Source organism: Orcinus orca, chromosome 7 (genome assembly GCF_937001465.1).
Source record: "Orcinus orca chromosome 7, mOrcOrc1.1, whole genome shotgun sequence".
In the NCBI taxonomy this organism is placed as follows: domain Eukaryota; kingdom Metazoa; phylum Chordata; class Mammalia; order Artiodactyla; family Delphinidae; genus Orcinus; species Orcinus orca.
Genome location: NC_064565.1, coordinates 101,454,082 through 101,467,609, shown reverse-complemented (window position 1 = coordinate 101,467,609; position 13,528 = coordinate 101,454,082). Strand labels below are relative to the sequence as shown.

General features: G+C 54.9%; 1 protein-coding gene across 2 annotated transcripts; it reads right to left on the bottom strand.

Annotated features, from left to right (window-relative positions):
* Positions 1-1,274: 1,274 nt before the first annotated feature.
* On the bottom strand, positions 1,275-10,446 carry SLC11A1 (solute carrier family 11 member 1). Of its 2 annotated transcripts, XM_004262722.4 has the most exons (15): positions 10,175-10,439; positions 9,529-9,662; positions 8,624-8,746; positions 8,210-8,329; positions 7,171-7,277; positions 6,657-6,727; positions 6,250-6,317; positions 5,914-6,069; positions 5,157-5,315; positions 3,677-3,766; positions 3,430-3,549; positions 2,861-3,010; positions 2,345-2,418; positions 1,778-1,931; positions 1,275-1,637 (listed from the first exon to the last, which is right to left on the bottom strand). In XM_004262722.4, the coding sequence occupies exons 1-15, from the start codon at positions 10,179-10,181 to the stop codon at positions 1,530-1,532; spliced, it is 1,641 nt and encodes a 546-aa protein (XP_004262770.1). In that variant the 5' UTR covers positions 10,182-10,439; the 3' UTR covers positions 1,275-1,529. The 2 variants fall into 2 exon arrangements, with proteins under 2 accessions (XP_004262770.1, XP_049568600.1); XM_049712643.1 differs by lacking the exon at positions 1,778-1,931 and having other exon boundaries at positions 10,175-10,446.
* Between the last annotated feature and the right edge of the window lie 3,082 nt (positions 10,447-13,528).

The following is a 13,528-nucleotide window of genomic DNA, read 5'->3' as shown; positions in this document are numbered from 1 at the left end:
GTGAGCTCCTAGAGAGCTGACATCTTTAATTCGAGACTGTGCCTCCCTTCCCCAGGTCTAGCACAGGGCTGGCGCCCAACTAATGCCTACAGAATTGACCAGAGGGGTGGGCAGGGGGTACAGCTGGGGGCACCTCAGGGAAGCAAAAAAGGGGTCTCCCGTTTCTCCGCTACCTGGCCCCCATTCATCCTCTCTTTCAGTTCGCAGGGGCCCCATCTTCTCCAGGGACAAGCCGGGAGAAGGAGGTTGGGCGGCGTTCTAGCCCAGGTACCTCTCCACCGTTGCTCGGGTGAGCCAGACCTGTCCCATCCCGTCCCTCTTAGAGGGCCCCACTTGTTTCGTTGCCCTTTTAAGAAAGAGGAAATTCTTCTCATAAACAAGCGCCTCAACCGGAGCGCGGAGCCCAGCTGCCTGCCCCGCCGCATCCCCGGGAAATCGGGGGTGCTTCCAGGCACAGCGCCCACTCCAAGCTCAATCTAGGGGAAAGGGCTGGCGGCCCCTCATCGCCGACGCTCGCCACAGCTCAGGGGCTGGGGTCGAAGGGACGGGAAGAGGCAGGAGGGACTTGGGGGAGCCTAGAAACAGCCCAGGGAGCGTCTGTAAAGTGCAGCCCCTTCAAGGGGCGAAAGGGCGCCGGGCCGCTCCCTGCGGCCGAGGGGGTTCCCCGCCCACAAAGCTCACCCCACCTTCCCGCCTGGGCGGATTCCGAGGCCCCCGGGCGCGAAGCCCGAGTGACAGCCTCCTCCTCTTTGGAGGCGGGGAGTACCGGCGCTCGGGATCGTCCCTGTCCCTAGGGGGAGCTGGGAGTCAACGCCCAGGGAGCGTTAACTGCGCGGCTTGGGAGTCCCGGTCGCCTGGTCCCCTGGGGAGATGGCAAAGGAATTGGGCCTGAGAGGCACCGACTCTTGGGTTCCTTAGGACTTGGCGCCCTAAGAGGGGAGAACCGCGCTTCTGTTTTCCTGCCTGGAAAAGGGGTTTCAGGTGGAACAGAAAGGCTGAGGCCACTCCAGCGAGAGTGGGAGCGAGGCAGACCTTCGGGTAGGGGGACTATTCTGGATGGTTCAGGGATTTTGTGCTTTCCTGTTTCCATTTCCCTGCTCTTTTGGATAAGAAGTGAATTAGCATTTATTTATCGTTTTCAGACTCTATTTTTAAAGTACCAGTTTGGAGCCTGTGTCCCACCCCCAATTGGGTTGGTCTGTCAGGTTACTCCTATAGGTGCTCAATAAATACTTTAGGAATGATTTTTTTTTTTTAAGTCTCAAGTGCCAGGCTCTGTGTTAAAGTACTTTATTTACCTCCGCTGCAAGGTTGGTGTCCCCATTTTATAGTTGAGAACACTGAGATCCGGAGGTTAATCACTTGTCCAAACTAGGAGACAGCAGGTCCCTACGGAACCAGGGGAACCAGGGTTGGCCTGCTTCCAGAACTCCATCTTGCTGCCTCCACACACCACCCCCGACCCCCACTGGTCCAGCAGGCCAGTCTGCCCCACTCGTTACACCCTCGGCCATGCCCTGGGTGGGAGCTCATCCAGAGGTCTTCTCCTGATCCTCTTCAGGAAGCCCATACAGAAAGTGTTGGTGGGAACCGTGGGCCAGAAGGGTGGCTCCATGGGTGATGAGACAGGTCCAGGTCTGGAGGAGGGGTGACCATGAGTAGGGGAGAGGACAAGACCTTTGGGGAAGCCCCAGTGCATCCCCCCACTAAGCCCTCCATCTGTTGTCTCTTCTCCTTGCCTCCCCCATCCCCAAGGCGCCCGCGGACCCAACAGTACCAGGTAGGTGGTGAGGCCCAGGTAGACTGCGGCCAGCAGTGCCACAAGGCTGAAGTAGGCAGGGTGGGGTAGGCTGGGCAAGTAGCTGACCACAAAGTAGAGGTTAATGGCACAGATGAGCACCATGATGGAAGAAGTGAAGGCCTTGCTCACCCTTGGGGACGAGAGGGAGGCTCAGGATTGGCTGCATCTCCTCCAGTGCCCACAGCCAGCCTGGAGCTAAGGTGGGGGGTGGATACACAAAGCCAGCTTCCCAGGGCTGTGGGCCCTGGGGCAGACCCCTGGCCAACTTCTGCCTCCTGGGCCCTCCAGGCACCACACTGGCAGGATTTGGCAAAAGCAGAGTCTGAGGTGAGGGGGAGGAGCTCAAGCTCTAGAAACAGCCCCTGGCCCAGGATTCCAGTCCTGGCTCCTCCACTTGCTAGCTAGCTGTGTGACCTTCGGCAAGTTTCTTAACCTCTCTGACCTTATCTGGGTAGTGGGAATAATGGGACTTCCTACCTCTTGGTGGTTGTGAGGATCAAGTGTGGTAATGTAAGTCCAGTGCTGGGGTTGGGGAGTACTCACAGGCCATTGGTAAACTCCTGCATCAGGGCGGGCATGCTGGTGAACGTGAGGATGGGCAGCACAGCGAAGGGAAGCTGGGGAGAAGCGGGAGGAGGGGGCTGAGGGACCCTGCCCTTAGAATACAGTAAGGAGGGGAGGAGCAGGCCGGGGCTCCAGTCACCCTCTGCCTCACTGTGCACCCTTGGGAAAGTCTCCTAACCACTCTGGGCCTCAATTTCTCCACCTCTCTGCCTTCCAAGGTTGTAGGGGTGTTTGGGGGCTCTGGCCCCAGGCTGCCTGAGCTTGTATCCCAGCTGTGCCACTGGTCACTTAACTGCACGCATCAGTTTTCCCATCTGCAAAATGGGGATAGTGGTGGTTCCTACCCCCTGGGGTGGCTGTGGAGAGTACATGAGGCTTGTAGATAAGGTGTGTTTAGAATAGCGCCTGGGACGCAGGGGAGGCTCTGTAGGGGGATTGCTGTGGTTCCTGTTTGGCTCCACAGCGGGAAGGAGGTGATAGGGCCCGCAGGCTTACCAGCAGGCTCTGCAGCACGTTGAGCAGGTCGTTGAGGCCTGACAGGTCCCGCAGGTCCCTGAAGACTGCCACGAGCACGGTGGGCAGGATGGCACAGGAGCGAGTGAGCAGGACTCGGGCGAAGCGTGACCACCGCAGCTTCAGGAAGCCCTGGGGGGTGGGGTGGGCACCTTGGTGGCGGGGTGCAGGACTGTGTTCCAAGGGAGGGACCCTCTATCCTCCCTCAGCCCATCTCATGCCTGGAGGAACACTCTGTTTCTCCATCTTTGAAATGGGGGCAGCTCTGTCCATAGTTGGTGGTGAGGGGATAGATGGGGGGAAATTAGGGGGGGTTCCCCTCCCACAGCTGATTGCTGAAGACTAAACCGTGTTGGAGAAAAGGCTTCTATTAGTTCTGGGTTTGCAGTTTCGGGCCTCATCTCGCTGAATCTCAGTTTTCTCATCTGTAAAATGGGGCTTATAAGGGCACCCGTTGGGCTGCCTTAAGGATCAAGGAAGCTGATGTCCGAGCCCCGAGTAGTGTGCCTTGCCCTCAGTCCCCTGCCCGCCCCGGCCCGCCGCAGCCCCACCTCCATCACAAACTGTCCCGCGTAGGTGCCGGTCATGGTGGAGCTCTGCCCGGCGGCCAGCAGACCCACCGCCCAGATGTAGAGGGCTGCGGGGCCAAAGAGGCAGCCCAGGATCACGCCCTGGAGGGAGGGGTGTGGTCAGAGCCATGGGTCCGCCCCTTCTCGCGCAGACGCTACCTCTGAGGTGGGCGTGACGAGGAGCCCAGCTGGATCGAGCCCTTCCATACCCGCCCTGCCTCGCGCTTACTCCTTGGTAAATGTCCACCGCCACTGTAAGGTTGTTCATGGGGAAGATCTTGGCGTAGTCGTGGAGGCTGCTGTTAGCACAGACGTTGAACTGCGGGCACCGGGCAGTAGGAAGGAGATGTGAAGCGCACACTCAATGTTGGAAAATCAGACCTCCAAGCCTTGACCAAGGATTGAAAACTAGTGGCCCGCGGGCTGAATCCAGCCAGACATACTTTGTGTGACTAACAAATTTTTTTTTTCTTTAGTGTGAATTGGTTGACATTTACAATTGAGAAGATTTAACATGAGACCCTGGTTTCCAGCTGCTCTTGGATTGTAAGAGCTGGCATTACCACAGAGAGACAATTGGCCGGCGGGGACTCAGGCTGCCCCACAGGCCCTTCTCCCTTACCTGGGACCCCCTTCCCACAGCTCTGTGACTCGGCTGGTCTCGAAGGCAATGTGTGACTATGGTTTGCCGTCCTATTTAGACCTCTCTCCTTATGCTAAGGAGCAGAGACCCAGGGAGGGCTATGACCTCACAAGGTCACACAGCAAGGCAGTGGCAGTGCCCATGTCCCCGGAGGCTTGGCCAGTCTGTCCCATCCCCACCCCACCCCGTCAGCGTTCAGTAAGCGCCCAACACTGGCTAGCAGTTGTTAGAGCCTTGGGACAGAGACTCACTCAAAAACTGAGACAGGCAGAGGCCCAGATCCCAGAGAGCCAGGGAGGAGCTGGCCGGCTCCTTCGCCTTCAGAGCCCGCTCAAATGTCACCTCCTCCAAGAGGCCTCTCCTGACCACCTGGCCTAATGTAGTAGTCCCTCCCTCACCACACCCCCAATTATGTTTCATCACCCCCTTTATTTCCTTCACAACATCGTTCATATTTTCCTTTGAAACCGATCAACTGATTGGTTGATTTGTTTCCTGTTTGCTCACTGCCTCCGAATTTCATCTGCAAGAGGGCAAGGTCTCTATCATTGGCTGCTGTATCCCTAGGGCCTAAGACACTGGCTGATACATAACAAATGCTCAATAAATCTTTGCTGAATGAATGACAGTTTATCTACTAATAATGAAGATCATCACTAGAAACTCAAGGAAAGAAATTGCCTGCCTGCATATTCCTGACCCCACGCTCGTGCTTAGGCAGGCAGCCCCCTCCCAGAATGCCCTCCCTGCAGTTTGCTGGGCAAATCCTGCCCATCCTTCAAGGTGCAGCTGGAATGCTGGATCCTCCAAGACTCAGCTCCTCCCGCCAGTCACCTCCCCTGGACGTCTGTGCCTTGTAGCCCCTGGCGTGGGGCTGACCGCGTGCAAGCCTACATGCATGTCTCCCCAGTGGGGTGGGGAAGGGGCTCCCAGCCAGAGGCCAGGGTCGCAGACTCCCTCCCCTACCAGTGCCTGGAGTACAGGACAGAGACTCGAAGGGCTTAGCTGCACTCTTTGGAGTCCCCAGCAAAGCCTGAAGGGCATGTGGGCATGGGGTGTGCCTCACCGCAGCCTGGTTGGTTTGCTGGTAGAAGGCTTGCCCAAAGACAGCCACAACAAAGAGGTTGATGAAGAAGGAGACAGACAGTGCGATGGTGGCTTCAATCAGGAAGTACATGTTGGCTTCTCGGATGTCTGCCCTGCGGGTCCGGTCTATCTCTCGAGACTATGAAAGTCAAAGGGAGGGAAGCACCGAAGTCCCTGAGTCATCCCAACATTCTCAACCCTCACACCTCTACCTGTGTTCCCCCCAAACCCCAGTTCTTTCTAAAGCCCCCTACATGGCCGTCTGGGATAGGCCTTTGTTTCTGCCTCAGGGCCTTTGCACTTGCCAGTCCCTCTGCTTAGAATCTCTTCTCCCCTGGTTTTCCTTCCCATCCTTCATGTTTCAAAGGCCTTTGCTGACTCCTTTTCTAAAGGAGCCCCCTCCTCAGTCATTCTCCATCATACTTCTCTGTTTTGTTTCCTTCAGAGCACCTTTCACAATCCATTTCTTTCCTTTATTGTTTACTTGCCCATGGTCTGTCTCTCCTGCTAGAATGCATGCTCTAAGAAGGCAGAGGACTTATCTGTCTCTTCATCACTGACCCCCAGCTCCCAGCACACAGTAGACCCTCTATTATTACATATTGAATAAAGAGTGATTCACTTCCCTCCTAAATTCACAGAGTTGGGAGGCAAAGGGGAGGGGCTCCAGCCTTGGGGGCGGAGCCGGTGTGGCCCTTAGGGAGAGAGCATGTCTCCCTCCCCTCCAGTCTGCTCACCTTGACCAGGGCTGAGTGCAGGTAGATGTTGTGGGGCATGATGATGGCGCCAATGATGCCCACGGCCTGCAGCAGCTCGGGCTGGCCGCAGCCAGGGCACGAGGGCAGGAACAGGTCCCGAAGAAGTGCTCCCTGAGCAGGACGTGCCACCACATACTGTGGAGAGGAGCCTTGGTCAGGCTCCACCCCACCCCTGAGCAGCCATTCTCACCCTCCACCCCAACCCTGGCCACTAGGGAGCATGGCTAAGGTCCGCTCCCCGCTCCCCTCAGGCTCTGCATGGGGCGGAGTGGGGTGGCCTTGGTGTGGGGACGTGGTACTGGTACGGCTTCCCACCTCATAGCCAAAGGTCAAGGCCATAATGGTAATAAGAAATCCAAAAAAGGCTTCCAGCTTCCGCAACCCTGGGGGAGAACAAAGGGGCAGAACCGAAAAACCAAACAACCAAAATTATAACATAAACAATTATTAACGGCCGGTATCTTGAGCACTTTGTTCCAGGCACTGTGCCAAGTGCTTAACATATAGCGCTCAGTGAAGCCCCACCACAGCCCTGTGGCCTCTGTGCTACTATCCACGTGTTATAGATGAAGAAACAGAAGTCTAAGTAACTTGCTCAAGGCCATACAGTCAGAGTGAGGCTGCTAGGAGCACTTCTCCCAATTCAGCAGAGCATCAGCTCCTACATTCATTGCCAGTCCCCCCCCTCGCCAAGTCCCCTATGGGATGAGAGGCACACGCACCGTAGTTATCGAGGAAGAGGAAGAAGAATGTGTCCACGATGGTGATGAGGACACCACCCCAGAGTGGGATTCTGAAACCAGAGTGGCCTGCGTCAGCCCCGCCCGGTCCAGGAGTCTGGAACTCCCTCCTCAGGGCTGGAGACTGTAGAATGTGGCTTCCTGGGAGCAGGCACTCAAATGGCCCCAGACAGCTAAGGGAGAGGGGAGTGGGAGTGTGCTAGAGACGGGAAAATGCCACATACACGCCAGGAAGGGCCAAGCTGTGTGGAGGACCAGCGTGGTAGGGAGCTTGGGGCTGCAGTCCTGAAGGCTGCATGGTGACCGACATCTGTGTGATTTGAGAAAAGTCACTTTACATATCTGGGTCTCCACTTCCCCATCCGGCAAATTGGGCAATAACTCTGAGTCAGAGGTGACTGGAGGATGAAATGGACACAGGGAAATAGAAGGCCTGGGGAGGAAGAAGCCGCTGTTCCCAGCCCTGGACTGAAGAGCTGGGGCCCCTCCAGAGTACCGTCCAGCTGAGAGCAGATTGAATGCAATAGCTGTGCCAATGACTTCCTGCATGTCTGAGCCCACGATGGCTAGCTCGATGGTCAGCCAGAGAAGGGTGCGGGGCACCTAGGGGGAGGTAATCCCGTCATTAAGGCTGGACCAATTATTTGTCTGTTGTCTCAGACCTACACTGACTGACCTTTCTGTACCCGGCTCTATACTCCTGGGCTGGAAGCCTGCAAACTACATTTGCAAGTCTGCCTTGCCAGCGGGCTTCCAGTTAGGTTTTCATGGTGTAAAATTAATCAACAGAAGCCTCAATTAAATAGAGTCAGGAGATGAGAAGGGGAAGCTCCCACGCCCTGCAAAGATAGCAGAGTCCAACAGGAAGAAGAAAGACTCCTCTTCATTCCCGGCAAGGACTCAGCCACTGAAAAGCCATGGACTCTTTGTTGACTATCGGCCTCCCAAATTCCCTTTCCCCTCCATAAAAGGGTTCTCCTTCCTTTGCTGTGCGGAGACTTGCACGTGGCTCCCCATGGCTTCAGACTCCCCAGTTATGATTCTCTCCCCAGTTATGATTCTCAACCCATCTTTGTTGGAGAAGTATCTAGCAGTCTATTTGTTTTAGGTCAACAGTAGGAAATAGTTAAAGGAAATGGAAAGGCAGGGAGACATCATTTTTACCCCCCCCTTCTGGAGCTCGCACCAGCAAGGGCACAAGGCAACATGGGCTCCAGTCAGCAGTGGCGGCAAGGCCTCTAGAAGCTTGGGTGCGAATGATGGCCCCTGGGCTCCTGTCCAGCAGCTTTCTGATCTCTGGGTAACACCTCCTTCCCTTTCTCCTCCAGCTCTTTCAACACCTTTGTGACTGCATCCCGCCTTAGATACCTTTGAAATATCTAGCAGCGTGATTTCTGTTGGCCTGCGTGGACACTGACGGCCAAGTCCCCGGTGCCCACCCCAGCCAATGATTATCCCGAGCCAATGCCCACCTGTTTTTCACCTTGGGCAAGTCACCTCTTCAGGTGCTTCCTGTCCAGGGGCACCAAGCTCACCTTAGGGTAGTAGAGATGACAGACTTCGCCCAAGTCCTTGCCTGTCACCACGCCCAGCCGGGCAGCAAGTCGCTGGCAGAGCAAGCCCAACACGGTGGCCCACAGCAGTACCCAGAGCAGCTGTGAGAAGCCAGGGAGAGGCCGTCAGCCAGAGGGACCAGTCTGATAAGCCCTGAGCTGCTGGGACCCTCTAGCCAAGGACACCCTCTGGGGAGTGAGTTGGGGAGATGGAGCTAGAAGACACCCCCCACTCCCGCAGGGCTGCTTTGGGGACCCTTTTGTGGTCCATTTGAACTTAACACCTGTTCCCAGGAACACTGGCCATGAAGGCCACTCTGGGGAAACGTGGCAAGCTGGGGGTCTCCACCCACTTAGCCTGGTCACCCCCTCCCCACCGTGCCCCGACTCAATCACTTTGAATCCAGCCACAGCCCCGGCCTGAAGATCCGACTCGATGTTTCCTGGGTCCAGGAAAGCAATGCTCATAAGGAAACCGGGCCCCGTGAAGGCCCACAACTTCCGCAGGCTGAACGTGCCCTGTGGAGGGAAGTGGAGTGAGGGGTCTTGGACACAGGCTTGGGGGCCGCTGGCCATGGCCAGCCCCCAGGTGAGCCCCTCTGGGCAGGCTGGCCAGCCCTGGCCTCCATTCCCCATTCCTGGAGCTGCCACCCTGGGGTGGGGGGTAGTGGAGCACAGGGGGTGAGAGGAACTCAGGATTTGCTGAGTCACGGCAGATCAGCTTTCTGGATCGGTCAGGTTCTGTGGTCTACACTTGACTAGCCTGCCTCGAGCAGGCCCTGAGTCAGCAGATCCTCAGAGCCCAGAGGGGAGCTTTCCTGGGTCAGGCCTCCCTGCCCAGTCCCTTCTCAGACCACAGGGCCTCCTCTCTGGAGTCCACTGAGCCTAGGGTCTCCCCACCCCCATTCCGGGGGTTGGCCTAGCAGCCTGGGCATCTGCTAAAGATTCTGGGAATGCAGGGTGATAGTCTCTTAGAAGCCAGCCGGCAGGCTCCACGTCTCCCGATGCCCTTGTCTGCGTCCTTTCCTTAAATGTTACAACAAATCCTTGAGGCTCCAACCGGAATTCACCCCAGGTCCCTTTCCCTTCCTAGGAAAGCTGAGATTCATCTAGAAAGCCACTTGATAATTTTTAGACAAATATTAAGTGCCCCAGCTAAGCACTGGGGACAGAAGCAGGGAGGCAGCGGTTGCCATTGTCCATCAAGGCTGCTCAGAGCTGGAAGGGACCCCCGTCCCCTGTGAGATCCCATGTGGTCTTGTCCATCCCGAAAGACCCCAGGAAGTTTCCAGCATCCTCACCGGTTCTGCATCTGGGATGGGGATCTTCTTGCTCAGGTAGGTCCCTCCGGGAGGTTCTTGCTGTAACCCCGGGTTGGGTGGGCTAGAGATGGAACCATATCTGGTCCTGCTGAGCTTTGGGGGGCCTGTGTCACCTGCAAGCGGCCCCATGAGCCTTGGTGAGTGACGCGCCTCTTTCTGGTGGCCCAGGATTAAAGCCATCTGTCCTCTTCCCACACCTCCTCTTGGCAAAGTGGAGAAATGAAGGCCCAACTGAACAGGAGGCCTTGACTCCCATCTTGGGTCCACCGCCTCCACCCCGGACCAAACATTACAGAAGATGTGTGAGAAGCGGGGCCTTCATGATTACCCTCCTTCCGTGTGAGTGCAGAGATTCCCAGACCCAGATCTCTCTCGTCACGGAGGATGTGGAGAGGGACGTGGGCTCTGAGGAGGGAAAGCTGGCCCCACCGTGTGTGCCCCTTGGCCTCATCCCTGCCACCTCCAGCAGCCAAGGAGGCCCCAGGGGTTCCAGACCCACAGAGATGAGGCAAGGGGGCACTCTGCCCTCGGGGATGTGAAGAACCCAGCCTCAGGCCGGTGTCCTTGCCCCCCTGACTCCCCCCCCACCCCCATTCAGACTCTGTCCCCGGAGGGGGCCGCTCACCTGTCATGAGGACCGCAGACTCAGGCACTCTGCACAAGTGATGTGCTGGGCAGCCCTTCTGGCTACGCTTCCTCTCTGGGTGCTGCTGAGTGTGTGAGTCCACACCCTCTTACCCATCCTCAGCTGAGCTGGGCTGTTCTCACACGCACGGAGCCTTGTGAAACACTTTCCAAGGGCAGAAGTGGCCAGCTCTGGTGCAAGGGTCTGGGTGACCACGGTATGGCCATTTGCTCCCCTCCTGGCCTGAGTCCCACAACTCCTCTGGCTCCCTTCCAGGCACCCCGAGTTCTGTGCCTCCCAAGTTAGCTCTGATTTCAGACACTTCCTGCCACTTGGGCATTCATGTCTAGATCACGTGACTGCCCCCTGCCTCCACCTTCTCTCACCCTGCACAATCAGACCCTTCTCCTTTTCATTCTTGAGTCCCATGGCCAGTGGTTAGCCTAATGGGAGGAAGGGAGTTCTGATGCCTACCTTGACCTCAGTTTCCCACTGAGTGCCTCAGAGGGAAAGACCTTCCAGGCACTGCTACAGGGACATGCATTGAAGATTCAGGCCAAAGAGATCCTCAGAAGAAAGGGGCACTGGAATTCTGGTCCTTGTTCTGCCAGCGATCCACTTGACATTGTCACCAGATCATGTCCTGTCTCTGATCTTGTTTCTTCTGTTAAAGGAAGGGCTCAGACTAGCTAAGTGGTTAAAAGTTTAGGTGTCCAAGGAGGCCAGGCAGGTAAGATGAACTATGAGACAGGTTGGGAATGAGAAAAATAGTGCCAGCTCAGGACTGAATGACAAAAGATGCCAAGCCTCCGCTGGGGTGGGGGGTGGGGGTACGGTAATAGGGAGTGGTGGACTGTAGCAAAACAAAGGTCATAAACTCTGTCTGAAGAGGGCAGTGCTTACAGAGTTCCAGACAACTGTCATGTGGAAATGTGGGTCCACTGTCATCATGTCCTCTGACTTGTCAAGGATGCTGGAAAATGTATGCAACATATGCTTTTTAAATACTAGGCTAAAATTTTTTGAAAATATTGTGTAATCTAAACATACATTTCTATGGGCTGGATTCCATTTGAGGGTGACCAATCTATTACCTCTAGACCGTTCCAGCTCCCAGTCTCTTCTCCTTGCCAGCTGCCAGCTCCTTTATCCCCCCACTTACCTCCTTCAGAGTCTTCTCCCTGCCATGCCCTGCAGCCTTTCTTTTCTGCCAAGAAGATTCAGACCTTGAATTGTCATGGGGTTTCCAACTCCAAAGTCTGCAACTTCAGGACTCAGAGAAAATTGGGGCAGGTTCTCACATCCAGACCTGATCTGGGATATGACGTATCCCCACGTTGAGTCAAAAACTTGAGCCAAAGCTTAGGAAACCAGGATGGGGGGAGGCAGCCAATCTCCTGGCTCCTCGTTGATTGAAGAGGCTGGAGGGACAGGAGAGATGTGGGTGCGGGTAGGGGGGTGAATGGCGTGTCAGAGAGGAGGGAACTGCACTGGGGTTTGTCGCTCGCTGTGCAGTCCTGTTGCTCGAGGTATGGTCACCATCCTTGACCTCTAGGGTTTACACAGGTTTGCAGTCGCTATCTTGGACTCACGTGGTGGTGGCTGTGGGGTGGGGCTGGGGTAGGATGCTGTGATGGTTTCGTTTTTTGTGTCAGTTTGACTGGGCCATGGGGTGCCCAGTAATTTGGTCAAACATTCTGGGTATGTCTGTGAGGGTGTTTTTGGAGGAGATTAATATTTTAATCAGGGCTTCCCTGGTGGCGCAGTGGTTGAGAGTCCGCCTGCCGATGCAGGGGACACGGGTTTGTGCCCCGGTCCGGGAAGATCGCACATGCCGCGGAGCGGCTGGGCCCGTGAGCCATGGCCGCTGGGCCTGCGCGTCCGGAGCCTGTGCTCCGCAGCGGGAGAGGCCACAACAGTGAGAGGCCCGTGTACCGCAAAAAAAATATACATATATATTTTTTAATTAGTAGACTAAGTAAGTCTGATTTCCCTCCCTAATGGTGTATCATCCAACCAGTTGAAGACCCGAAGAGAACAAAAGGCTGAGTAAGGGAGAATTCTCTCTCCCTGAGGACTGCTTTTGAACTGGGACACTGGTCTTCTCCTGTCTTCAGACTTGGGTTGGACTAGAACTTACACCACCGGCCCACCTGTTTCTCAGGCCTTCAGACTCGGACTGGGATTATATATGCCATTGGCTCTCCAGCTTGCAAATCTAGAGATTCTTGGCCTCTATCCTCACATGACCCCATTCCTTATTATCTATCTATCTATCATCTATCTGTCTATCTATATCTATCATCTATATTTTCATTGGTTCTGTTTCTCTGGAGAAACCTGACTAAGACAGCATCCTGTCTTCCTCTTTGCATCTTTTGTGGGGCCTTCCCTATAGTTAGGAACTCGGTGAGTATAACTGATTAATGACTGATCGATACCCTCCACAACCTCTACCTTACAGAGGAGGCAGTGTGTGTAACGGTTAAGAGCAGAGGTCTCTGGGCAGAGTGTCTACATGAGCCAGAGCTCCAGAAATCTGCATAGTCGTCCCCTCGGATCTGGAATTGTTGCTGAATATTAAACCCTGCATGCGTGCAGTGAAATTGCATGAAGGCCAATCTGCTCAAAATGGATCACAGACTCAAATGTAAATTTAACACTAAAGCTTTTAGACAAAAAGTAGGAGAGGGAATTCCCTGGTGGTCCAGTGGCTAGGACTCAGCGCTTTCACTGCCGTGGCTTGGGTTCCATTCCTGGTTGGGGAACGAAGGTCCGCAAGCCACTTGGCGAGGCCAAAAAAAAAAAAAAAAAAAATTGGAGAAAATCTTCAGGATCTAGAACCAGACAAAGATTCATTAGACTTGACACTTACAAAAGCATGATTTATAAAGGGAAAAATGATGAATTGGTCCTCATCAAAATTAAAAACTTTTGCTCTGTGAAGGACCCTGTTAAGAGAATGAAGAGACAAGCTAAAGGTTCAGAGAAAATATTTGCAAACCACATATCTGACGATGATGATTAGATAACAAAGGATAGGGCTTCCCTGGTGGCACAGTGGTTAAGAATCCGCCTGCCAATGCAGGTGACACGGGTTCAAGTTGCCATGGAGCAACTAAGCCAGTATCCAGAAATAGGGAAATCTCTTAAAACTCAAGAGTGAAAACACAAACAATCCAATTAGAAATGGGCAGGGAGTTCCCTGGTGGTGTAGTGGTTAGGATTCAGTGCTTTCACTGCTGTGGCCTGGGTTCAATCCTTGGTAGGGGAACTGAGATCCCACAAGCCTCGCGGCGTGGTCAAAAAAACCAATCCAAAACAAAACACCAAACAAAAAAGAAATGGGCAAAA

Coding starts and splice junctions, on each gene's coding strand:
- SLC11A1 (XM_004262722.4), bottom strand. Junction 6,728..7,170: donor AATCTGCTCTCAGCTGGACG/GTACTCTGGAGG, acceptor CTCTGGTTTCAG/AATCCCACTCTGGGGTGGTG. Junction 3,767..5,156: donor AGCAAACCAACCAGGCTGCG/GTGAGGCACACC, acceptor CGGTGCCCGCAG/TTCAACGTCTGTGCTAACAG.